At 39.0% G+C, this 22,500-nt stretch overlaps 1 protein-coding gene across 2 annotated transcripts; it reads right to left on the reverse strand.

The window, feature by feature from the left end:
* Positions 1-4,988: 4,988 nt before the first annotated feature.
* On the reverse strand, positions 4,989-19,177 carry LOC137993737 (uncharacterized). 2 transcript variants are annotated; one of them, XM_068839728.1, is made up of 11 exons: positions 19,063-19,177; positions 18,756-18,850; positions 16,670-16,788; positions 14,387-14,526; positions 13,455-13,534; positions 13,083-13,131; positions 12,729-12,804; positions 10,936-11,008; positions 9,272-9,401; positions 8,471-8,596; positions 4,989-6,086 (listed from the first exon to the last, which is right to left on the reverse strand). In XM_068839728.1, exons 2-11 carry the CDS (start codon positions 18,839-18,841, stop codon positions 5,982-5,984), a joined length of 984 nt encoding a protein of 327 aa, XP_068695829.1. In that variant the 5' UTR covers positions 18,842-18,850; positions 19,063-19,177; the 3' UTR covers positions 4,989-5,981. The 2 variants fall into 2 exon arrangements, with proteins under 2 accessions (XP_068695829.1, XP_068695830.1); XM_068839729.1 differs by having other exon boundaries at positions 5,844-6,086; positions 18,966-19,103.
* Between the last annotated feature and the right edge of the window lie 3,323 nt (positions 19,178-22,500).

Here is a 22,500-nt window from a genome sequence, read left to right on the forward strand (position 1 = left end):
ATTAAAATCAAAATAAAATTGAGACTAGAATTAAATGGCGCCTTAAATTGATGCAAAAGTGTGAGGCCAAGAGGTTGTATTTGCATTCCTGCTGAGAAAATAACACCAACTGGAAATAAACAGCACTATGCAGGTCCACATCTAAAGACTCAGAGAGCAAAAAAACCATTGCTAAATGAAATCTGAAATCTTACAGGAACCGCTTAAAAGAGGCGTCCACTCAAATACGCACTCGAGAGAGCAGAATTATGACAAAAGGCGAAGGAATACCAGACCACGCACAAGGAAGTCGTGTAGGCCTGTCAACACACTAACCATTTGCTCAGTGTGATGATCCGCCATAATCAACAACACGAATAGTTTTCCCGCCAAAAATTCGGACCACGAGCCCGCGGGCATAAATTTCACGAGTGTGGGATTTATAAATCGCAAATGTGCGATTCTTGTTATTTATTTACAGTTTGCTTCTTTCCGATTTATAAATCGCAAAGTTTGGCAATCTTGCGATTTATATATATATCGAAAAGGTACTTGAATTTGTTATTGATAAACAATGCAAAATACATTTTCCATTTCTTCCCGTAGATATGAAAATGTTTTAGTTTACGCAAAGATTGTCTCAATGGATCACAGCTACAATTGTAGGTGCGAAGTGTTGTCTTTGGTAAGACTTTCTAGGTGCGCAAGGTATCTTTGGGAAGACACTTCGACCATGAGGTGAGGTCACGGATGGATAATTTAAGGGCGTCGTGAAGGTGAACTGTCATCTGTTAATTACTTTAAAGGAATGCATAGAGACCTTCTAAGAAAAAGCCTGAACTCTGAGAAGCGATGTGAGAGTTGCTACGGATCTTGAGATACTGCGTTGCTATCATGAAGAAATTTACTCGGTTTGGTTTCCCCAAGCTGAATATCTTCGAATGCCGGGTTAATTAATGCCGTAGGAGCATCAATCCTCTAACGTTAAATGTTGCTTACAAACTCACTTAGATAAAGAATCCACACAGGTACTATTCCGTTCGCCTTCATTGTCGCGTCAATCCGAAACAAAGATGTAGCAACCGCATTATTGGTAAATAATAGAATTTTGCAGTTAAGGCATATCTGGATGTTTGTTGGATTCTAACGACCTTCTTGGAATAGGTTGAAGAGAAAAATATACTTTATACTAGTAGTAATCTCGGATTACTGAACTGCGTTCGACAGAAGAGTAAGGAAAGAACGACCTTATAAGACTGACGTTTGAGGATACGAGCATGTAGTGCCGAGTACTATTATTCACGTGACAGGATTGGAAATATATTGCCCTTGGCCCTCCTACCATTCTTCGTCAAAATATTGCAGCATTACTCACTCGTCTCAATTCCAAAAAAATCGTCAATTAATGTGTTTGACAACAGAAGCCAAGCCGGCATCGCGTGCAAGGGATATCACTTTCCCCGAGTTTCCAAATTCAACAAACGTCATGAAAATTACTTGTATTTAGGCAAAAGAGATTACACAGCTTTCATTGCTATTTTCGGTAATCTTTAAAGAACATGAATTACCAAGACGCTTTGCGGGCGTGCCTTTCCTCGCTAAATACTTACTTGCCTAGTTCTAACCCCTTGTTCGACCAGCACTACCCATCATATTGCATTTGCACCGGCAGAGAGGTCTGCAATTTAGATTAGGCTTTGCACATTTGCACCTGGAACATTCTCGCTTACATGACCATTTGATTATCTCTTGACAACCCTTTGACTCTTCTGGGATGGTCATCTACACTGGCTTCCACTCATCACCAATTTTGCACCAGCCAGGAGCTCATTACCCGAAACCTCCATCTTCTATATTAACCCTCTGAGTCAACCTTGTCCCGTATCTTTTTTATTTTTAGAAGCAACTTGCATGGGGTTTTCGCGGGTGTTTCACAATAGCAATCGTAAGAGACCTGTTGTCGGCCACTAGTTACATCACGTGCAGCACACCCGAAACACGAAGGTATTTCAAAATGATGAAGAGATATAACGGTTCTAAAAATAAAAAGATATGGGACAGGGTTGACGCAGGGGTATAATACGTAAGGGGGGTCCAGGTAATGGGCTCCTGCGCCAACCAAACACAGCGGGAGAATTAGGAATATCCTGGTTGCTCAGGCCACTAGTGGTCCAGATGCCTGCTTTCAGTATAGAGCATTCTAAAGACATAATGATAACTGCATTGTCATGACCTTTTCATTTATTGTAACTGAAAATGCAACGTTCTCATGCCAAATATCCATAGCCCAATATTAGCCAATGTTGTAGCCATCAGTACAACTTAAGATATAAAGAAAGGCTCATTTTATCATTTCTTAAAATAAACAATCATTTTTGGTCAGTAGCGGTGTCCAAAGTGCCTTGTCACTAATGCTATGGTCTGGAGAAACGATAGGTGTTATCTTGTCCCAGTTTATTAGATTTAGTTTATGTGTATTTAATAGATTCGGTATTCTCCTTCCGTTGCTTTGGAGTAGGTTGGAGTTTTTCTATGGTTCGGTTGCATTTACAGAACCCGAGATCTATTCTCGTCTCGCTAATAGACTCCAAGGGGCTTGACTTATCATACATTTTGACAGTCATTCGTTCCAGATTAGGCCGGGGAGTGTGTGGAATCCGCTTCCAGTTAACGTTGCTGGGATGGATGAGAAGAAAGGAACTCAAGCAAACTTGAAGCGTTACGGTGTCGTGGCTCACGAAACCATATCGCCTTCGTAAAGTCCCAGGATTGCAAGGCAGACCGTTTCCTTCGCTATTGAATGTAGGCGCTGTGTCGCAGTTACTGAAAGCATGAAAGACAGGGAGGGAACGTGACTTAATTATGCTCATTATGGGACATTACGGGCCACCCCACTCCCAACGCTGCACAGACTCTCTGGCATAGCTCCTCCCAGCACACGCAGAGATACCATAGCAAGAGTTGAGAGGTAAAAACAGCTCAGTGACCCTCGCCACCCACTCTACGATCCAGGCGCAGTTTTACGACGGTGGAACCGCTCCACCCAAACCACGCCACGCCGTTTGCAACACCATTCCAGTATCAGACTTCGTAAAATCAGTGCAAAAAATCGATGCCCGGGCAATCAAACCCGGAAACAGTTACTATTCACGCCAGATAAGCGGGGTTTCTACCAGAAAGTTCCACTAATTCACCAGGTTTCAAAAACTCAAAACATTGAGAAGCACCGGCTATTTACAGACGCCCTGAACCGGCGATATTGAGTGATTCCCGTCCCGACGGATCTAGAAAGATTCGATCGGCTAAAACAATGAATGAATCAATGAATGAGGCGGCCGCCTCGGACCTGACCCAGCCTTGCTGTACCATCACGAATGGATGTCGACTTACCGTGCTTGAAGCGAGATGCGGAGGCCGTAATCTCGCGTAACCGAGTGGAGACGTTACGTTTTGGTGAGCTAAGGAGATCACTTCAGGAAGAAATTAAGGGAAAAATGAAAGCTTTCAGATTTTTACCACAGGAAACGCACCTCACGAGATTTTTTTGCAAAATGACTACTTCGGTAAAACCAATCTCAGAAGAGATCAAACTGGGAACCGGTCCTAAATATTGATTAATAGGGAGTTTAAGAAACCATGACGGCTACGGTGACGAAAGCCTCACTTCAAACTATTAGTCTATACCAACCTAAGTGTTTCACGATGTTTCCACCTTGTTTACGTTGTACAATATGAGCGAAATATGCCATAACCAGATTGTACGGATTTGAAGCAAAGAGAGAGAAGGGAAGATTCACTGTTGCCTGTCCACGTTGTCGACAAAACTCGAAAATTGGTCATTTTACGTTGTTGTTTTGACGAGTACGGAAGAAAAATGTACAAAAATGCGTGCCGCACGTGCAGCACGATCAGTTTTTTCCTCTTTTAACCAATAATATCGCTGCTTTTTGGCGTTGTCGTTGCCGTAGCCGTTGTCGTTTCTTAAACTCTCTATTACGCCCTGATGGACAGTCATGCAAATTTCTGTTTCTTTTGTCCACTCCGCATAGATCTTATCATCTGCCTACCTGACTACAGGTGGCTTTCATTTCCTCATTGCTAAAATTCCCCGATTCCAGCCCCCTAGATAGATTTAGCAAAGCGTTAAATCCCCTTGACATCTCGGGCCAACGGGGAAGCCGATCACAGGTGCATTAAACTGTATTACCAATTACCTAGTCTCTTGAGAGAAAAGTCCAATGGCAATTGGGTATGCAATCGTAAAATGAAAAAAAGTCCTTCACTTGTGTTTCAAGGGCGTGACTAGGAGATCAGTCACCTTTCTTTCATTATCACCACAATAAAATTCTACTTCTACAGTATACTTTTTTCTCATTTCATTACGATAAGAACATTTTAAATATTAAGATTATTAAGTACACCGAGCTTGCTCTATCGTCTTAAGCCCAGCTTCACTAAAGTTCCTACTGAACCAGCATTTTTTTCGCAGATGAATTTTGTAACAAGGAAAACGTGGAAATATAGTATACAATCATCTATTCTCCTTTAATTGTGTTAAATTTAAAGTGTTCCTATCTCAGTTACTGTGGTCAGTCAGCAACTAAAATAATCAGTATTGAAAGAGCAATCGTTTCTTTAAAAAGGTTTCAAAACTTCGAACATTTGCTTAACCCTTTTACTCTAAATACCCTCTCAGGGGCGGATCCAGGATTTTTCTTAGGAGGGGGTGCACCACCAAGGAATGGCGTAGCTGACTGGTGACGTGAATAACAGTTGTATTAGAGAGCCGCAGGTCATCTCCCCTGCACCGTCCCCATAGATCCGCCCCTGGGAGGCACATGCGCTTAGTTTATAAAAACAATATGAATTGTTCCGAGTCACTACAACCATTGGGAACCACATTTTACAGCAGTCTGAAAACATAATGCACTTCTTGCTTGAAATCTTCTTTTCTCTTTTCTCTGTATCATTGGACCTCAGAAGATCTCCTCAATTTATGGAGTTTTTGCTTTTTGTTTTGTTTTGTTTTTTTTTTTAATATAAGACATCATAACTAAGACCTTATGTCCAGAAATGCACCGAATGACATGCACAACCAATTTTGATATCCAAAACGAAGTGTCTCTTTAAGTCTAAGTCTAAGTCTTTGCTACCTATTTCCAACGTAATACGGTAAGGGTAAATGCATTTGTTTTTCCTTACTTGAGGAGCACAAGAGAGGATAAGGGGAGAGAACACATCCATCATGTATAGACCCTCTTCCCATGATAATTGAATTTTTTTTCTCAATCTTAACCTTTTGACACCCAAACCGGCCTAAACCGACCAGACTTTGTATTTTGATTGTATTTTACTCTGTCTAACGCCAGACGGTTTTACTCGTCACTGGGTAACCCCCGGGAGTCTATGGGTTAATTTAGCCCATGGTCATGATACGCAGCTATTTTGAGGAAGACACCTAATACAGCTTTTTACCTTGTACGTTTTGTTTTCCCATTTCAGACCACGTGATGTTCTCGAGGGAATTTTCCTTTTGTTTTTTTAATAAGTCATGCGTACATAACAACGTGCATAAGACATTTGAAAGAAACTTTTCTCTAGAGTAACATCACGGGGTCTGAAATGGGAAAACAAAACGTACAAGCAAAAGAGGTTTATTGGTTATCATTGGAATCATGAGACCAAAATAACTTTCACAGTATGGTGCGAAGCTTAAAATAGACTGCAGAAAAAAAAAAACTATCATAGGCCATGGGATGGGTTCTCTACCCTCATCCTCCCTCCCTTGGAAGCAGCATTTGGGAGACGCTTTAAGGAGTTGTCTGTATTCCTGGAAACGAGTGATGTTGAAGTTGGGAAGAGCAAGGGGACAGTTCGTGACGCTTACTGAAATCAGCGTGCATCTAATTAGGGGGCACTTCTGGACATAATTATCTGAACTAAGATAACCTGGTTGATTATACATTTGTTTGATTGTTTGTTTTTCAATCATTTCTAACTCGCTATTTGACGTGCGACTTTGACCCACTGGCATTTTGCACCTTGGACATAATCACATCCTCAGAGAGTTCTCCTGCAGTAGTTGCATAGATTTGCACATGTGCTGGCTGTAAATAGTAGTTAAGGACTGACTTGATTGACTTTGAATAACATTGTTTACCAGTTTAACGTTGTTGCTTTTACTCTCTTGTTTTAGTGATTAAGGGAAAAAAGTGCAACAGAACAAAACTACAGTTAAAACATAAATCCCCAAATGAGGAAACTACTCTCCTCGTACCAATATCTTTTTGGCTGCCTCTCGCACATTCAAGATGAGTTCCTAACCCCAGGAAAAGACGTTGTTGATTCTCAAAAAACGTTTTGATATACATATGAAGGGTGAAAAGAGATAACAATCGAAAGAAGAAAATGTGGCACGAAATTACAAAGTCTATTCTACTTGCGAACATTGTTCCAATTAGTGATTATATCTTAGAGATTTGTAAGCAAACCTTTGATAGGATAATTAACGATTCTGGTCATCAATTATACAGTCTAGTCCAACAACGTGGATCCTCACAATACGCTCTTAGGTGCACCAGCGCTTTTCGGTTCCGAAATGCAAGACGGAAAGATGCATGAATAGTTTTATCATTAGATCATCTATTAATTATTTATAATGTTTTATATTATTATTATTTTATTAGAATTATTTATTATTACATTTTAACTTAATTTATAGATTTTGAAAATATGCAATTCAGCTTGTAAGCTGCAATATATTTTTGTAATAAAATATCTATCTACCGCTTAAGTGCCGAAAATCGAATAACCACATAGGGGGATTTTCCACAAACGAAGGTGAGCAGTAAGTGAAGAAAATAATTTTTTACAAGCACATTTGAAAAAATGAAAGCTCCACGAGCGACGAAACATAGCAGTAAGAACTAAGGGCGTTGTCTCGAAGCACTTGCGGGAGTATGAAGAATTTGCTGCGCTGCAGTAATGCCTTTTACTTAGAATTTCTTAAGAATTTTTATAAATTTTACCGATAGTGTTCCATTCGATCATCTCTAAATCTGCTCAGTGGGTGAAAGTGATAATACATACATAAACACAAGTTAATAAATGAAAGAATAAAATAGATAATGGTGGCAATAAATTTTTCAATCATAAAATGAATGTGTAAAGAGTCTCTTTCTTAAAAGTTTGTATATTATCAACATCCTTACATGTAAGTTCCTTAGGTAATCATTTAAAAAGGATGACCCTCTTTATGCGAAGGCTTTCTGACCCATTTTGATTCTGCATTTTGGCAGGTTGAGTTCGTTCTTTTCTCTAGTGTTCCTCAAATGAATACTTGTATGGTACTGAAACTTGGTATTAAGATACCCTGGAGACAGATCGTTAAGAAAACTAACGATAAAAGCGAAGTTACATGACATTTCGACGACTTCATGTCATCATTATCAAATGTGAAATGTGAACAAATGGACCTTATTCGCACGGCGGCCATATTGGCCACAGACAATCGATTTTGCACCCCGAGCCTCGAGTTGAAATGTTTGGGAACGAGTTTCGGTGGGCAAAAACAAAAGTTTTCAATCCCTCGGGACTCAACATGGCCGCTGTGGGATTAAGGCCTATTAACATAAGTATTTATACAGAAATAGATGTGTGAAAAATACTGTAATGAAGCATGGTGGGCATGACTTTACATGCTTCATTACATTATGTATTTTTCGCACTTCTATTTCTGTATAAATACTGATGTTAATTTCTTCACATTTCAAATTTGATAATGATGACATGAAGTCATCGAAACGTCATGTAACCGACTTCGCTTTTATCGTTAATTTTCTTATTGAAATGTACATAAAAATTTACTTTTATAAGATTGTTAAGACATTTAAAAACCATCACCAAGTCATCGTATATTAGTTTGTTTGTGTTTTTATACTGGTCTAAGAATGGACCCTTGCGGCACTCCAGTGCAACATACACTTAGTTGGTAGCCTCGATCAGGCGTTCGTTTCTTTATGAAACGCAGAGAAGAAGGGTATGATTTCAGGCTACTCAGTTGGTAGAGCGGGCAACAGCGCAATCTGTCGCAGGTGTATGGGTTTGAGTCCCTTTCAAGCTTGCATTGTTTCCCCTCAATTCTTTCGTATTACAATAAAAATTTTAAAATAATGAAGATCCGTTACCAAGATTCATGATAAGACATAAGTATTAATCGTTCTCTGGTAAAACGTTTTAAAAGACCATGAGCTTTCGACAGACTAAACTGCTGTCTTCAACGGATAAAAACGTTTTTATCCTTTGAAGACAGCAGTTCAGTCTGTCGAAAGCTCATAGTCTTTTTAAACTTTTTACCAGAGAACGATTAATACTTATTTCTTACAATAAAAATTATATCCATAAAACAACTTGAAGTTATGTAGCTCAGATTAAGAGACTAAATTACGTACAAAAGATTTCATATACCGATGTTTTCTTTTCTAAAGGATACATGGAATGTCTTCTCAATAGTTGATTTGTGTGTACTTATCTTTCCTCTGGTCATCGGTTTGACGTTTTCTCCCACCCATGTTATGAATACAAACTTGACAGTTGTTATTCCATCAACTTGATCTTGCTGGGAATCACATAAAAACATTTCGGTCATCAAAACTGACATTGCGGTGCTCGTAAAAGTACATTAAACATGGGAATGCATGATGTCGGTCCACTTCATCCCAAACCGGCCTCCTAAGATGATGCGGCAAACATCTAATCACATCGCTCAAAATAGAACGATGTTGGTTAAGTTCAAAAATATGCACACAAAATCCTTGAGTTTTAGATGATGAGCGCCAACCTAAGTAAAGCATTAAGCGATTATGACAGGCACCCCACCCCCACCCCCGCCACTCATTATTATGAGCTAATTGCTTTTGAACGCACAGCATGGAACCAAGTCGTCCAGGGCGCCTTTAGCCATGCTTCTGGCCCTTCATGAAGGCCTTATCTGAACAAGAGAGATTAATGACTCTGGGTTTTAAAGGGAAAGGTCTCTGATCTAGACCCTGACTGAATCACCCTTTGGTGAAAGGAACTTGCATGTTGAAAAAAAAGTACTTGTATTTTTGATGGACAAGGACACCATTACCAGATCTGCAACACAGATGACTCAAATGCACAGTGCATTTGAAACCTTTCCACAACTATTGACTCATTGAAATGGCAGAGGCATGACGGATTCATTTAAAAAAATCTAGAAAGATTTATAACTCAAATGCATGATGCTTGGATGGAATGACGGTTCACTCACCACTCTAAGTAAGGCGTAAGCCACAATATCATTTTCAAGTAGAGATAAAACTCCTTTCAGTCCATCTGTGCCTTTTCCGATCAGCACAATAGGTTTTTTAGGATTCTTTTCTCCGTAAGAACCAACACACCTAAAACACGTCGAGAAAAAAAAAAAGACTAAAGAAATTTGCCCTTCACTCTTTACTTTACGCTTCGAACAGATTATCTAAATCAAAACGGTTCCTACTGAACAATGCCTGTTTATAGAAGCTTGTTTATGTACACAATTCGTTAAAGGCCCACCTCCAACCGGCAGGCTTTTCGACCGTTTGTTTTTGTTACGGAAATTCGCATTGCTTATCGTAGCGATTTGATTGGATGAATTTCAGCTTTGGTTTGAATTTCATATATAAAAATTGTTCCGCGGCACGCAATGCCTCTCGGTTGAAGGTGGGCCTTTAATTCTACATAGCAGGACTAGTCACTCTGGTAATATCGGGGAGCATGCATGAATAACTGGGAAAAGTTAGTATGTGGTAGCTATAGGCCAGGAAACCTGGCGCAGGATTTTAATAAAACATGCTACATACTCAACTTCTTAGAGTGTCACGTGAAGTGCTAGCTAGGTTTCTACCCCATATGAACCATGCGAGCGTTAGCCCTACTAGTGGAAATGGCCCCACACAAGGACATGGTTCATATGGGGTAGAAGCCAAGCACTTCACATTACACTCTAATCAGTTAACTCTGTTCAAATAGCAAGTGCTACACGGCCAACCTTTACAAAAAACGTAATCCTTCCTTGTACTTGTACTTGTTCATTGCCGTGAGTATAACATCTTCAGTTCCCAGGACCTACTCCCGTCTGACCTTGTAGCTCATGATCAGTCGGAAGAGCAGCGGTGATCAAACCCGAAGGTCGTGGATTCAATTCCCAACCTGGTCAGAGTTTTTCTCTGTTCTTGTGTGGGCCCATTTCGATTATTAGGGCTCACGCACACATGGTTCATATGGGGTAGATACTTAGCACTTCACATTACACTCAAATAGTTAAGTCTGTTCAAATATAAGTGCTACATGGCCAACGTTTGCAAAAGTAATCCTTCCTTGTACTTGTACGTGTTCATTGCCGTGACTATAACATCTTCAGTTCCCACGGCCTGCTCCCGTCTGACCTTGTAGCTCAGTCGGTAAAGCAGCAATAATCTAACCCGAAGGCCGTGGGTTCCATTCCCACCCTGCTCAGAGTTTTCCTCTGTTCTTGTGTGCGCCCAGTTCGATTAGTAGGGCTAACGCTCACATGGTTCAAATGGGGTAGAGACCTAGCACTTCACATTACACTCTAATCAGTCTGTCATATAAGTGCTACACGGCCAACGTTAGATTGCTTTCTGGGATTGCTATTTAGGCCATTCCAGACAAGCGGACCTATAAAAATTAAGGATTGTCTGCCAAATTCATTTTTCATTCGTTTCATCCTCAGTACATGGCCCTCCTGCTAGATTCACTAAGGCCTCGAGATAATTAGATGACAGTCTATGTTCTGGTCCACTGGTCACAACCTTTAAGATTTGTTGTTGAAATAACTGATAGTTTCACTGATTAGCCCTGAAATGCCCTCGAAGGAGTAATATCAATGAAGGATATTCATTTATTCATGTAATGCACTATTAGAGCACCTACCAGTCAGTCTCTGTATCATCGCTTCTTACTTCAGCTATTGCATCTGTTACGGCAGCATCAATATTGACAGCAACTATTGACAAACAACAATAGGGTCAGATCAATCTAAATCGTTTTTCTTTTTTTTTTTAATCACAAGTATGCTGTTCAAAAAAGAAGGCATATCCAGTGCTTAGGATAGGTGGGTTATAAGAAGGGGGAAATTAAGGAACGAGAGAACACAAGTCAAATCATTTTAAAAGTAAAGGAGGCACCAACTCCACAGCCCCTAAGGTCTATTAAAAAAAATGATAACCCTCAATTGCAATTACAATTTATGACCCAAACATTTCATTTGTTTTTCAATGGATACCATGGAGACAAGTGCATCCGTTTGTACTTTTGGTATATTAATATTTTGAGAGGGGAAAACCAGCATTACTTGAAATATACTTATACATGTACATGTACCCTGAGAGAAAGGGATCTTTTCTGATATTGTACATACACATGACTTCACTGTAATGTGATGAGTTTTGACCTTAACAGAGGTAACATGAACAACTAATTGAAATTATGAAATTTTCAACATCAGATATTGTGTTCCTAAATGTAGCTTTCTGATCGGTTCACTCAATCTCGGTTATCTGCTCATAAATGACCTACAGTATGTCATATGGAAACTGATTACGTCAAGTGCCGCCAAGCTGGGAACTGATTGGCTATAATTTTCAAGTGCCCAAGAGTTCAGAATTTAAGGAAAATTTTATAAAACAGTTATTATTCCATTGGCGCTCGTTGGATATGAGACTAGTGATAGCCAACTAGGCACTGTGTTGGCTATTTACCATTGCATATCCAATGTGCGTACATGGAATCATTAGTGAATATTCCTTAACAGCTACAATGTACAATGTACCATACATATGTTATAAGCAGTTACTGCTCGAGTCTTGCACTGTAACTTTACATTTTGTGAAAACGTTCCTTTTATAGTGTCAGTGTGACTGCCAATAAGTAGTATTCATTGAGCATTGCCTCCCACAAAGTCCCTTCAACGATGTTCTTATGCATTATTGACATCAGGATGGCTTAGTGGTTATCAACCGTGCCTTCCATCTCTGCAAACCAGGTTCAACTCTCGACCTTGAGATCGTATGTGGGCTGAGTTTCAGTCGCTCTCAACCTGACTGCGAGGATTTTTCTCCGAGTACTCAGGTTTTCCACCCTCAGCAAAATCGACTCCCAGCCTATTCCATCTGGCTGTGGTGCTGTGCTCCGAGGTCATACATGGGTCATGTTCAGGGGCTGAGTGCCTAGCCGGCAGCACAACTCCTTCAGTCCGACCTCGTCGAGCCGCACCCTTAGCAATCCAGTCTGCGACTGCGTGTAAGGGCGTTTAGCAGGTCAGGCATTCAGGCATTCATTCACATTCTTACACAATTCTGACTACAAATATGTCCAAGATTTTTAGGAGGATGTTTCCTGTAAGATGTATACTATCTTTCACATGATGCCTCATTGCCACTACTGGCTCATGACATGATGTACAATGTACCCTGACCAACACATGGTCATTGAATCAGTCACATGAATCAATGCTGTGTGGGACTCAGCAAGTGTCAATATCAGTAACGTGTAATGTGAGTCAGTTGAACAAGTCAATTATTAAGCACACTTTTCATAAAAATCAGAAGATGTAATTCATTTGTGGAAGTCTGCATTAATGTTTCATGTCGTAAACTACTGCCTTATTTTAGATGGTAAGTTTACTGATCACTTTGACTCTGTTAATGATTGTGCATTGCTCTTACCTGCATTTGGAGTCTGGAAACTTGCTGCTGCTTTTCCAGTTTTTATAACATTACTGCTACTAGTGAAGCCACGATCCTGGTAGTCATGGAAACAATAAATTATTACATAATGACATTACAGGTGGCCAGCAAACGTGCATAATGCAAATATGCCTGGTGTCTTTATAACATTATAAGTAAAAAAAAATGCAAATTGAAGCATACTGAGTTATTATTCTTTGTTTTCAATAACCTTGGACAGACATTTCTGCATTTATGGAAGCCTACGGATGTACATTTCCTTTTCTCATTGTATCTATCCCCCATACTACTGGCAACATCCTACATGTGTATAAAGTACTATAAGACAATAACCTGTCTATGAGCAGCATCTGCAACTTCAAGCACTTTGTTTGTTCTTCCGCTAAAAATGTAACAACAAAAATGACTTTTTTATGGAAATTATCAAAGGATGGAAAAAAAGCAGTCATTTCACGTAAATCATTGATAATTCAGTGAAAAATTGTTCAGGATGGTAAATGTTGTGATTTAATAACTAAATTAGATACTTAATAGAAAAGTGTGATGAATTAAGTGAGTAATATTCACTTCATAAAAACATTTAAGGTTGAGATAGTCTTTAAGGATGTCCCTCTAAGTCTTAAAGCAAAATGGCAATATTACATATGCTTGGAGGAAAAAGTGTATCACACAGTTTCAGTTTCTTGAAAGGGGAAATCAAGTCACCTTTGGTCAGACAAAAGTTTTATCATCTCATCCTGGCTTAATTCTGCTCTTTGTGCTGTTTCTATAATAGAGTGACAGGGCTGAAACAATTAAAGGGAATGTCACATTTAATAAACAATTTATCAAACAAACATACAGGGAAGCTGCTCACAACCTGTTGACAGTACTACAAGGCATGAAATGCTCCACTCGTTTAGCTAAAATAACAACTCTTTGTCACAAGATCACTTAAAAATTAACTACTGTACATGTTTAACAAAGTATACCATGTGCATGTTGGTTCTTTCAGTTTCTTAAAAGGGGAAATCAAAGAAGAACTGCTTGAATTCCCAAGTACGACATAAATTTTACTAGAAACCAAGGGTTTACTATTAGTCAAACTCATGAAGTACCCATCCAATCACGATTCATGAAGCACAGCAGAGGTCATATCACACTAGCGTCTATGCCTATGTCTACATATTGTCTACATTTGCAGGTCAGGACGTACTTTATATCAACAAATAAATGTACATGGATATACAAAGTCTGTGAATACAATGTACAGTGTATTTTAGATAATTTATTGTCTAACGTTACCTTACATTTTGCGCTAAAGTTAAGTTGAGTTGCACTTACGATTGCTGTTAGCAATCAAGAACAATAATATTAATGTTCTGATGTGCAAGCATGCACTTATACCTCAGATATTCATTATTGCTGACAAATATCAATCCCACCACTTCTATTAGCAACCAATTACTTTGCCATTAATTTTTCTAGTTCCTTGAGATTTTACTCTTTTTATGCATATGTATGCTTTGAACATGCATTACTCAAACTCATACTTCATAGGACTGTGAGTCTTTCATGGAATTTGTAGGTATGGTACATTAACTATTACAATGACATTTATAACAAATATCTTGGTGTTAAAACAAGATTACTCTCACCTGAAAGTGTTCCTGAACACTACCATGTACAACGCCAAACTTGCCCTTTTTAGTAAATGGGACACTATCTCCAATCCAGTGAACATAAACAAATTTGACAGTTTTTTCCACGTAACTGTCAACCAACTCTTCCAGTCGAACTGCATTTAAGAAAATAATTAAATAAGACATAGATGTTATGGAGGCAGCTTGGCTGAGTGGTAAGGGCACCAAAACTAGGTGTAGTTGCTCTGGGTAGTCCCATACAAGCTATTGGGTTGATTTGTAAATAGCCAATTGGCTATGCATGAGTGTGGATGAGCAATTTTCACCTTCTTGGACTTGTTCCAAGGTGTTCTCTGCTCAAAGAGTAGACCTTAAGGCAGCTGTTGCTAAAGTGACGATCTACCATAACCAGACTTATTTGAAATGTCACACTCGCACCATGGAAATTAAGGGCAATACTTGTGTCTGACTAAACCCTTGTATGAAGAGTAACAACTGGAAAAACCGCTATGGTAACTTGCCAGTTTGTATATATAAGGATATATAATCCTCACTCTCCCCAATTATCCTGGAGTCTCCCGGATACAGAACGAATCTCCCGGGCTTCCGTATGGGTCATCAAATCTCCTGGATAAAAATGACTCTAAACCTTTTGAAGACTTTGTTGTATTGTACGCTCAAATTGTATCCCCAAGTTTAAAAAAAATTCGTTTTTTTCAAACTCATCATTTCTTAGTGCATTTCTTCATCTCTGAGTTTCAAACACATGTTGATAGAACTAAACAAAAATGACTTTCTTTATTTCCGTTTTGTTATCACAGTCATATAGCTGATTGTTTGATTGGATCTCCATTCAACCAATAAAAACTCTCTGTTATTAAGTGCCCTGTTTTCCCGCAAATTTACCGTTCAAGACTCACATTGGCAGTGGATTATTGTAGATTAGTATATACCACACAGGTGAATAGTGCTCTCCGAGCGCGCTGATTGGCTAACTCGGAGGTGATTGTCCAAGTACTAGTAGCCAGAGTAGCCAGCGCACAAGATTTGAAACTCTCTACTGGATTTTACAAAAATAAAGTTTTTTGGTTCCTTTTTTATTAAACCTGTGTAGTACATACTAAAACAATTATTCACCTCAGTGTTGGTGAAAGTGGTGGATATTTACCTCACCTTATTTTATTTTTATTTTATTTTTACTTATTCATTTATTTTTATTTTTATTTTTTATTTATTTATTTTTTTTCGAGGAGGGGGGGGGGGGTGGTTGTGGGTGGGTTGCTGATGTGGGGGATGGAAAAATCTTCAGGTTTTAGCTCTACAGAGTTAGGTATGGAGGTATATCTATTATAATAACAAAATGCATGCAATGATCAGTATTTGAAATAAAATCATGCAAATCGTGAATGCATCAATCCAAAGCTGAATGACAACAACCCGATTCTGCAAATGGCCATCACGGAAAGAGGCATAACGCAAAAAGGCATGACGCCAATAGCCATAACGCCAACAGCCATAACACAAATAGGCATCACGCAAATAGCCATAGTGCAAATAGGCATAACACAAATAGGCATCACACAAAAACACAACCCAAATGGCCATAACGCAAAAACTTTAAAAGGATAATGCAATGAAGCATAACGCAAAGAGACATAACGTAAACAGAAAGAAAAAGTTTGATGGCAATTATATGTCCTTCCCTTGAACAATCGAATGAGGTTTTTTTAGAGCTGAAATTATTTACGGAGTACACAGCTAGTCTCCATTATTCAAAGGGCCTTTGCATCATGGCCATTTTGCGTAACGGTTATGCCTTTTGTGTTAAGAATATTTGCATTATGCTTTGATGCATTATGCCTTTCTGCATCATGCCTTTCTGCGCTACGCCTTTTTCCATTATGCCCCTTTGCGTTATGGCTTTTTGTGTTATTCGTCTTTACATTATGGCTATTTGCGTTATGCCTCTTTGCGTTATGACTATTTATGTTATGCCTTTTGCGTAATGATTATTTGTGTCATGCCCGTTTCTGTGATGGCTACAATGTATTTGCAGACTTGGCTTGTTGCCATTCAGATATGGATTGATGCATTCAGGATTTCGATAATTCTATTTCAGTACTGAATTTTGTCACAGATATACATCCATAGTTTGGCACCTCTGGTATATAACATTGAGAAAGATAAAGGTGTTTTAACTGTAACTGTCTGGTCTACTTTAAAGAGAAACCTATAGGGATAAAACCAGTCTACAGGCCTGTATATGACATTCTCATATCTTCTTATCCTTTACTATACCTAATGCATACATGACTTCACTATCTTCCAGATGACTGGTCATCTCATTTGCCCCTTCACTTCCTTTTCCTTTACAATAAATAATATTTGGGTTGCCTTCCCAATGTGCTGCCAGCATCCTGTAAAATAAAAATAAAAAACTTACAATGTAAGATATTCAATTTGGCTAAATGTCAGACTGGTTATATATCACCAAAGCCATTCAACATCTAAATGAGATGCCAAGCACTGGCATTCATTAGCAGCTGTAGAACTTGTACAGTTGTTCTTTAAGTTTTCGAGATACCTTCCCTCTGAATGCTCTAGCTAAACGATACTCAACCCTTAGTTTTGCATGGACATCAAAAATGAAAACTGAAAACAAACGTTTTTGCATTTAAGAAAATTATGACCCCTGAACAGTAAGTGTCATGCAACTGTAAGAGGATGACATTACCTATCCCGTTAGTTTTGGCCAGGTCTTTAGGTCCAATTTTTCGTGACATCCTGTGATATTGTGAGGAGGGCGTGATTTAAAACACGAAACGCCCAAATAAAGGAAAAGTACATTTTTGCAGAATGTGAGGTGGCTGAGGGGAGGATACCTTGACAAATCATTTCCAATCAGATGATCAAAAGGTACAGAAACAACCAAAAATATTTGTAATAGCAGGGGCGTAGCGTGAGATTTTGAAGGTGTACGCACACAAACAGGGGTTTACAGTACAAGCAAAGGGCAGACATCGCAAACTCTGTTAGACATCATCATCATCATAACATTTCCAACCAGGAACTGGGGGACTGGTGATAAGACTAACACTGTGTGAGTGCCTCGCAGGGCAGAACTTCTTTTTTTTTTTTGCTTTTGTCTGCTATTACGTTTCTTGTCGTTATTTATAAGGCCTGGCCAAATGGGTCCAACATGTTGGTGCAACATCATCCAACATTGTCGAATGCAACATGTTGCACTCGTTTGGCCACCATGTTGCATGGTGTTGGATGTTGTTGAATGAAGTTTGATTTCCATCAAACATGGTCTTCAACATCATCCAACATTTCTTTTGTTCTGAGGTGTGAACAACAGTGTTGCATTCGTTTGGCCATCGCATTCAACAGTGTTGCACGAGGGAGTGTCCACTAAGGTGACACTGGCGCTGTCAGTATCCATGCTGATGGTTAATTTGTTGCATCTGTTTCGCGCGTTGCCACGTCAGTTCAAGCTACAGAATGGTGAACGAGCAAAGTCTTGAATGTCTGAGCGATGAAAGCTTGAGCAATCTCTCTTCGAACAGATAGCCCTTCTTGTGTTGAAAGCTCTCATTGGCATAGCGCCAATGCATCTGCAGGATCTTTTGCAAGTCAAGACCCTTCCTCGCACCTGGTGCAAAACCTTTGGGGACCACGCATTTGCTGTTGCAGTTCCCAGATTCTATTGGAGAGAGTGGCTCTGCTGTTAATTTTGAAAGGAACTTTAAAACACCAACATGGTGAGAGTTTGTTTGCTATGGATTCTGGGTATATTTTGATTCCAGACCCTTGAGTCCAAAATGCTGGATCCAACATGTTGCATTCATTTGGCCACCTCGTTTGACACTTTTCAACAGCATCCAACAATGTTGGATCCTTTGGCAAGGCCTGTATGAGTTAAATGAAAAGATGCTGGAAATACTCACACAGAGAGACACCAGTATAATTCGAAATTTAAAAAAACTTGGCCCGATTTTATGACGACTTTAAAAAATCAATGCTTCCAGGGAATAAAGTTTTCAGGATTTGAGGTGTACGCACGGGCGTACGTGCGTAAATGAACGCTACGCCCCTGAATAGAACTTGAATAATTATTGCACTCAACATGTTATCTTGTATTTTTGCATTCCTGTGTATTTGTTTAAGATACACAAAAGCTCATATCCGATCTAATGTGCAATGGACATTGTACATACGGGCCAATTCAAATTTAGAAATATTTTGATTTTTACCCAACCCAATCAGAAATATTACTAAACTTTATACGTACACTGTATTTTAATGTGTCTAGGTATACAGTACATATTAAACGCGTGCATTTCATGTTAAATTTCCTTCGATCTGTATCTGAGAAAATTACCAATTTGTAGACGACTCATCACTCCTGACATCCATCATGGCGTCCTTAAAAGAACCTTCATCTCTGACTTCTACTTGCGTAGACATATTTGCAATCTAGGACAGCAAAATTGAGAGCAGATGCTAACAGCGTGCAACGGTTGTCTCACAATGCAGGTCAAACCGATGTCATATTGAAACAATACACTGTATACACGAAAGGATTTTTTACCTTGATAAACTTATCATTTCATTAAATCCGCATTCTTAGTGATATTACATGTATTCAAGGGGAAATAGACGTTAAAGAAATCACAAAATTATCCTACCGATTTCCTATATACTCAGAATTCCTGGTGGTAAAGAGGCCAAAGCACCTATGCGAGAAAAGAAAACACAATTGTACATGCGAGGATCTGGGGCCCAATCTCTTCATTGCGGAAATGACACTCCTCTTCCGGTATGTAAGGTGTCACGCATGCTATCATTCGGTGACTCTTGTACAAGTCGAACTTCACGTTTCTCTTTTGCTAAATAGAAAAATGTTCACCTGGCAAGGATGAAGAGTGCCTTGCGTTAATTAAAAACGTTGCCATTAAAGTCAGAAAACTTCGACCTTAACAAAATAGAGTTCTACAATGCGCTCAGCCTTAGGTACCGCTGGACACCAAAAGTACCTGCCCGTGATCTGCATGTCTGTACTGCTAACCGCTTAAAATCACCAAGATTTCAAATGCAAATTTATATGTTTATTCGACTATTTTGGTTGTCCGATGTACAGGCCAGTGATAGAGGAAGGGGAAGGTTCGAAATCCGTTGGTGTCTCTCAAATTCCGCGACTAGTTGCAGGAAATACATGTAATGATCTAATTAATTACTATTACGTCATGACTATAGAATAGCAATAATATCACATGCTAATTTTGTGTCATAGCGAAACAATGTCCTTGCGGCAAGAGTTTAACGTTGATTATACGAAAAGGAAAAAGGAAAAGGAAAGGAACTTTATTTAAGCGTCTAGTCGTTCTAGCGCTGGAGCACTAATTGGGGACACTGTAAAGTGAAATTAACAATGAAAGCAAATCAGTTCAAATCAATTCAAATTAATTAAGGGTATGAAAGGCGGATTTGTCCATAGGAGGCATGATGATGTGCGAGACCTCTTCACAACTCCCCTGAAGGACGTTTGCCACGATGTTGAGGTCTAGCCACACCGTAACTTCAGACAGGACAAATCTACAGAACCGTTCTTCGAGGGGCATAAGAAAGGGAAGAAAAGGAAGTACCAACAAAGACATATTGACGTGGAAATGGAGAAATGGGATCGTTTACCCCCCCCCCCCCCCCCCCCACTCCCCTCCCCTCCCCTCCCTGTTTTTCGGCACGTACGGAGGAATGGGGAGAAAAATGCAATCTGTTCCTGAGCAAGTTAGCGGACAAAGTTTCCCGTAAGAACGGCGAGTCTTGTGCCAGTCATATCTTGGCTTAGAAGTGGCATATCTTTTGAAATTCTAAGATCAGTCCACACATGTGTTCGAAGTTCTAGAACCCCTTTTTCACTTTTTCGATGACTTAGTTAATGCAAGGAATGCGGACATTTTTTTGTTCCACCCGACACGATTAGCTTTGCTACACTTGGGTGGACAAATTGTAAATAGCAATAAGTAGCGTATAGAGCGGTTTTCAATTGAGTGTCGAAAGCAATCAGCGAATTGCTTTGGTTTTGTATTACTTCACGCAGTGATTGGTTCAAAGTTCTCGCGCCACTTTTTCAACCAACAAGAAGTGAAACAAAACCAATCGGGGCTTGCGCGTGCACATTTTCCCGCGCTTTGTGTCGGCTGCGTGTAATTACTTCGAGTTTTGATTGGTTTACAGGATTGTCTCCCTCCTATTTCATTGGCCAAGGTAATTACTTTGGTTTTGGTTTTACGACACTGGATTGAAACTCGCTCTAAATATATGTTGTTGTTGTTGTTGTTATTGTTTTAATTTAGTTTTTATAATGATTTTTAGAGTAGTTTTTAGTTTTGTAGTAGCCCGGTTACTTTATGTAGTTCTGTAGAGTTTTGGCAGTTTTTTATTTTATTTATTGGTTTAGACGACGTGAGGGAGAAGGATGGGGGACTGGGGAACTTACCGTGAAGAAAGAGCCTTCTCGCACCTCAGGCTAGTCGGTACTGTAAGTTACAGACTGAGTTTTTCTCCGTTGATTGTAGCTCGAGCGCTTCGCGCTTGGAAAAACGAGGTTAGTATGATATTTATTATACGTCTGAGATAATAAGGCTCGCGGGAAAGGATAGTATAATTGAAGCAAGCAGAACGTTCAACTGCCACAAGTGATAGGTCAGGCAAGCGTGAAAATCTGATAATCAGAGTTTTCCGGGGGAAAACGTAACAAATTCTCAAGTTTACATTTATACTTTCCGCGGTAGTTGAACTGCATCGACGGAACGCTAATATCACGACAATATTAAGGACAAGATTATTGAGGACAATATTATTGAGTAGAAACAGAGGTATATTATATAAAAATATTAAATTCAGCTATTATTTAAAATAATAGTTTATCCTCGATTTAAAAACTCCACGAATTTTCAAGTTTGTGAAGTTAGTAAATTAGGTTTAATGATTCGTGATCAAAATTTGTCAACTATGTTTATTATTGGTTTTCTTTCATGTGGATGAAGCAGTTACATAATAATAGAATAAAAACTGTGCTGTCTATTGCAATCTGCATTCTGTAGACTCGGGTTCAAGAGCATGAGGAAGCTAAATATGGTAACTTTTCAAATTTCCCCGGGGTGTGGGCATTTGATCACCTATAAAAATGGACCTATGACGGGACATTTGAACAGTTTTTTTTTTTGGCTCCGGGAAAGGGGAATTTGAACAATAGATTTCAAAATATTAAATGCATGGGGAATAACCAGGGACCGGAGGGGATGTTGAAGCTTCGATGTGACCGATACATGACCTAAATTATTTATGAAATGTTTGATAGGACTATATTTTTTATTGAGGACGGTGCCTACTAACTCAAAGGTATTTTTGCCCCGGTTTATAATTCAGTGCAGGAAATGTAGATCTTAAAGTGTTATTGAAATCCAAAAAGAAAATTGGGGCTGGCCAGGCATGTTTCAAAGATAATTGATGAATAATATTTGTAAAAGGCTTTAAAATACAAGACAATGTATGGCGTTCTTTCAGGCTCAAATTGAAACTTTGTTATCTCTCAAAAATGAATGGTTATCGCCAATTTTCCGGCTTTTTGGATACCAAGAGTACTAACTAAGATCTACTTTCTCCGGATAGTTTTAAACCGCGCGAAAATATTAAGCATCACCGATAAGAAACCCGAGTATCTCGAAATGCGCAGAACGAATGCGCAATAACAATAGTAGGCACCGTCCTTAAAAAATAAACTACGTATTCACGACAGCGTAAGTTTGATGGTATTCATAAAAAGAAAATGCTTTGCTCAATAAGGTTCGTCACAGCGGTTTCTGCTATACGCTATAAATCCGACAAAAAGAAAAAATTACAACTAATTCATAGTAGTTAAATAAAGAGTTTTATTTATTTTGATGCATGCACCACTATATATTGATTGATATTTATCTAACCAAAATGCATTGTGCTATGAACGAGGCTGTTCATAAGTGCTCGGCAATTTAGAGGCAACTTTTTTTTTTTTCTAATGGGCAATTTCTTTTATATTACTCAGAACGTCGCAAAGGTAAAATTAAGATATTGTTGAAGCTTTA

This window comes from Montipora foliosa, chromosome 2 (genome assembly GCF_036669935.1).
Source record: "Montipora foliosa isolate CH-2021 chromosome 2, ASM3666993v2, whole genome shotgun sequence".
Taxonomy (NCBI): Eukaryota; Metazoa; Cnidaria; class Anthozoa; order Scleractinia; family Acroporidae; genus Montipora; species Montipora foliosa.